Source organism: Micromys minutus, assembly GCF_963924665.1.
Source record: "Micromys minutus genome assembly, chromosome: 2".
Taxonomy (NCBI): Eukaryota; Metazoa; Chordata; class Mammalia; order Rodentia; family Muridae; genus Micromys; species Micromys minutus.
Window position 1 is genome coordinate 90,768,410 of NC_137971.1, and position 4,884 is coordinate 90,773,293.

At 38.2% G+C, this 4,884-nt stretch overlaps 1 protein-coding gene across 1 annotated transcript; it reads left to right on the forward strand.

The window, feature by feature from the left end:
• Positions 1 to 3,478: 3,478 nt before the first annotated feature.
• On the forward strand, positions 3,479 to 4,435 carry LOC308418033 (olfactory receptor 52N2-like; the record flags this gene model as incomplete). Its single annotated transcript, XM_080913370.1, has 1 exon — positions 3,479 to 4,435. The coding sequence occupies one exon, from the start codon at positions 3,479 to 3,481 to the stop codon at positions 4,433 to 4,435; it is 957 nt and encodes a 318-aa protein (XP_080769496.1).
• Between the last annotated feature and the right edge of the window lie 449 nt (positions 4,436 to 4,884).

Genomic DNA, 4,884 nt, shown 5'->3' on the forward strand with positions numbered 1-4,884 from the left:
TGGTGAACCCTATAACCTTGGGTTTCCCTTTCTCCCCCACTTAGCCTTTTCACCTGCTGTGGCAAGAATCTGATTAAGCCCTTGGCAGCTGCTCTTGGACCTGTCTTGGGGCTGGGACTTTCCATAACACAGCTGTTGCTTCTTGATTCCTAATTAGGGGCTTTCCACTTCAGCAACCTTGTGATCTGAGATGAATCTAGATATGGCACTTTTCTTGCTCAGTAAAGCTTCTGCTACACTATCAATACTAGATCCTCAAGACTCCTTTTGGATATCTTGTTGTTGCTCTGGATCATGGAGATCTTGCAGCTTAGATTCTTTATGATCAGCCCCTTCAAAAGTTCTATCAGCTTGTAGGTGTAGGTGAGGTAGATGTTGTGGTGGGCCATCTCAAAGCATTGGCATTGGATCTGTGCCTGGGTGGTAGCTGATTTGCTTAGCCTAACAGCTCTCCTGCACCCAAGGTACCAGATGAGCTCTTCCACACTAAAGCTACTAAAATCAGCTTTTTTATGTTTTCCAATTGGGGATGGGGTTAGCTCTCCAGAGTACATTAGGCAGTGAGGGGATGTGCCAGCTCTCAAATCCCCACATCACCACTGGTGCCAAATTCAGTGGCTAGTGAAGGGCTGGGCCAACTCACCTTGGCCCTCAAAAATCAACATGGCCTCAATTGGGAAGCCCAGACCATGGACTTTCTCATGGCATTTGGTGGTAGCAGACGTCACAGACATCAACATGGACACTTGCTCCTGAAGTGTCACAGACTCAGATATAGCCCCTTAGCTTCAGCAGGGGCTTAGATATCACCATGGCCTCAACTGGTAGTGTAGGTCTTTACCCATGTGTTCCTAAATAGCCTGCAAGCTGCAGGGTTTCTTTCCCTCCTATCTCTCAACCATGTACTTAATCATTAGAGTTGTAACTACAGTTGGCCCATACCTTAAGGTGGCAGGCCAGGCCTATCTTATTAATTTAATTAATAAACTTGAAATATAAATTAGAAAGTTTTCTATATCAAATTATATATTATAATTGATTATGTCTTTATTGTGTCTTTCTTTCTAAAACTATCAAATACAAAGGGAATGTGTGTGTGTGTGTGTAAAATAAAATGGACACATACATATACACATATGCAGTGAATGTTGTGTTGTCATGAGTTTTAAATAGGAACAATGTAAATAAAATGAAAGACAATTATTTCTATCTATCAAAAATTCTTTCAGAATCTACACCTGAGAAAGAATGTGTAACTTGGGTATAATTTTCTCCTAGTTTCACCTGTGCTTGAGGATTAAATGCCAAAATTATCTCATATGTCCCAACGGATGTCATATCTTCATCAGTCCCCTGAGACACTGAGCTACAAAGACCCAATCAAATGCACACTGTCCAGGCTGGAGAACATTGAAAATGATGCAGAAATGCTGGGTGGGTGCAAAATCCCTTACGCTCAGGCTCTTGGGCATGGACACTGCTCTGGTCTCTCTTAGTACTGAGGTGAGTTTCAGTGACTTCTAATATTTGCAGTCTCTTGTTTTCAGAAAATGGAAAACAGTTTAAGATGAATAAGACTAGAATAGTAAGAATGTTGGCAGGACTTGCTAATGGAGGCTTCTTCTGCAAAAATTCTATGAAAAATGCCACACAGCCACAGGCCACACGGCATCTTCACAGAATCGCAGATGAGACTGCAGCTATGTCACAGACACTTGTTTGGAAAGCTTCCTCTGTGAGAGAATAACTCTATCACTTCTCATACCTGTCCTGCCTCTGCCCTAAGGGATAATTTAAAGTTTGTCCTTCATTTGAAAATCATGTTCTTACATCATCATGAACTGTTAAACGTGTAATACTCAGCTTATGAAACTTCCCATTATTATCAGTTATGGGCACAGATACAAACACTGAATGTATGGTAAAAAAATTCTAACTTTCATGTTTTAGTTTGTCTAAAAATTGACCCCTGTATTTGTGTTTTCTGATCTACACAATGAAAACATAATATGTGTCTGTGTTATTTAGGTTTGAATAGAGGAACTAGCCTTGTCTGAAATCTTAGTAACCTAATATGTTGGATTTTGCCTAATTGCCTAATTAATATATTGCACCAAAATAGAATTTTGTCAGGAATATCAAAGGCAACCAAACTATCAAGTCAATGAATAGCATGATATATCACATATATTAGTAATATAGGAGCTAATAATATACATCAAGTATTTAATTACAGGCTATGAGTATATTCTCATTCTGTTTTGTAAATATATCAATAGTTTGTAGTGCTAGAGATTACTTCCCTTTAAAAGTTCTAAAAATTGTAGGAAAAAATGTCATTTGCTCCTACAAATTCACATCTATACTTCCATATTTTATTGCAAAGAAGCTTTAATTAATTGTCAGGGTTCCCCCATATCTATTGTAAATATGTTATAGAAAGAAGCCCTTATACTTTTAGAGAATATACTTTTACCAACGTAGCTTTTTTTCTCCTTTAGAATATTTTTAGTGCCACGAATAAAACAAACAAATGAACAAACAAACAAAAATTTTGGAGTTGAGTGGAGTCCAGGGTTGGGAAATATGAGATAAAATTCCCGGTACTAAGGGAGGCAAGGAAAGAGTGATATTTAACTTTTCTGTCTGTGATGCAATGGGCATTGTGAGTAGATTTTTCAGATTTCTGTACTTGTTAATTTGTTTTAAATTGCAAGAAGAATGCAGACTGAACAGTTCAGATCTCTCCAAATATCCTGGCCCCTTTGAAAGTCAGCATAAGAAGTCCCTGGCTGTGTTAGTATTGAGACATTAGATGTACATTCCAAACACGGGGACAAATTCTCTTATAGAATTCACAGTGGCCACTATCTTAGTCACCTCCTAGTAACAGTTGTCTTTCACAGACACTTATAAGGTTTCCATAGATTTTGTTTTATATTTAAAGTTATGGTTTTCTCTTTATATATTTTTCTATTTTTTGTAATTAAAACACAGGAATAATTTAAATTACTTGGAGGCCATAGAAAATAAAATTTCTTTTTGTTATATGGTTTTTAAGAGTAATAATGATTACTGCTTACATCCATGGAATATTCATTATTCATTATTGTAGCACATTGTATAAATAATCATTTGCATAATCTTAAACATATAAGTGCATCAAGCTCAAATGTTCACAACATTCTAAGCTTGATGCATCGATATGATTGAAGAGAGTGAAAGCTGAACCGGAAGTGGGGTAACCAACTGGTAACCATCATAGTTCACATCAAGTGAAAACCAGCAGAAGAGTCTGAAGTAATAGAGCATATTGTAAGACTCTTAATATTTTCTCATTTTGAGGGTTCTTAATAATTTCACATTTTCAGGGTGTATTTATTTTCTACCTTAATAATTATTTCTTACCTTCTATTTATATTTCCCAGGACACAGACATTATTACTGAGTATAAAATGCTCTCATCCTGCCAGCCATTATGTCTGGAGCCAACAGCTCCAGCCTGACCCCAGAATTCTTTATCCTCAATGGTGTTCCTGGGCTGGAAGATGCACATGTCTGGATCTCTCTGCCATTCTGCTTCATGTACATGATTGCTGTGATGGGCAACTGTGGGCTTATCTACCTCATTGGTCATGAGGAGGCTCTGCACAGGCCCATGTACTACTTCCTGGCCTTACTCTCCTTCACTGATGTCACCTTGTGTACAACCACAGTGCCCAATATGCTCTGCATATTCTGGTTCAACTTCAAGAAGATTGGATTTAGTTCCTGCCTTGTCCAGATGTTCTTTGTCCACATGTTGACTGGAATGGAGTCTGGTGTGCTCATGCTCATGGCCCTGGACCGCTATGTAGCCATCTGCTATCCTCTTCGATACACTACCATCCTCACCAACCCTGTGATTGCCAAGGCTGGTCTTGCTACATTCTTGAGGAGTGTAATGCTCATCTTCCCATTCACTCTTCTCACCAAGCGCTTGCCCTATTGCAGAGGTTCCCTTATCCCCCACACTTACTGTGATCACATGTCTGTGGCCAAGGTATCCTGTGGCAATGCCAAGGTCAATGCAATCTATGGCCTCATGGTTGCTCTGTTGATTGGTGTGTTTGACATTTGCTGTATCTCTGTGTCTTACACTATGATATTGCGAGCAGTGGTGAGTCTGTCCTCTGCTGATGCTCGCCACAAGGCCTTCAGCACCTGCACATCTCACATCTGTGCTATTGTGATCACTTATGTGCCTGCCTTTTTTACTTTTTTCACTCATCGCTTTGGAGGACACACAATTCCCCACCACATCCACATCATTGTGGCTAACCTCTACCTGCTCCTGCCCCCTACCATGAATCCAATTGTTTATGGAGTCAAGACCAAGCAGATCAGGGAAAGTGTAATCAAGTTTTTATTTGGAGACAAAATGGGCATTACATAAAACAAATGCATGTTAATATCAGCTGTTCTGCTTATGTTGGGGAAAATCCTAGAGAAAAATTTTATAAAAGATGAGTGAAATAGTATTAAGTCATCTAATTTGTAGATGTTTTGAAATCTTTGCAAGTGAAATTATGAAACATTTTTATAAGGAAAACCCTGCCAAAGTATAGGATGTAGAAATTGAGTGCAGTGTACTCATTTAACATAAGTTTTTTTTTATGTATAGAATTCTATATAAATAGAGAAGCAATGAAATAATTCATGGAAACTAAAGGTCAATCTTTATTCTGTGTTTAAAAGACAAATTTGCAGTAATTTGGGACAACATTGTTCTCTCTGTAAAGGACAAAACTGGTAGATAAAGTATGTTGCCTGTATGGATGACAAGCTATATTTTGATATTTTGTTGAATATCCCAATTCTAATGATTTGTTAACTTTATATATA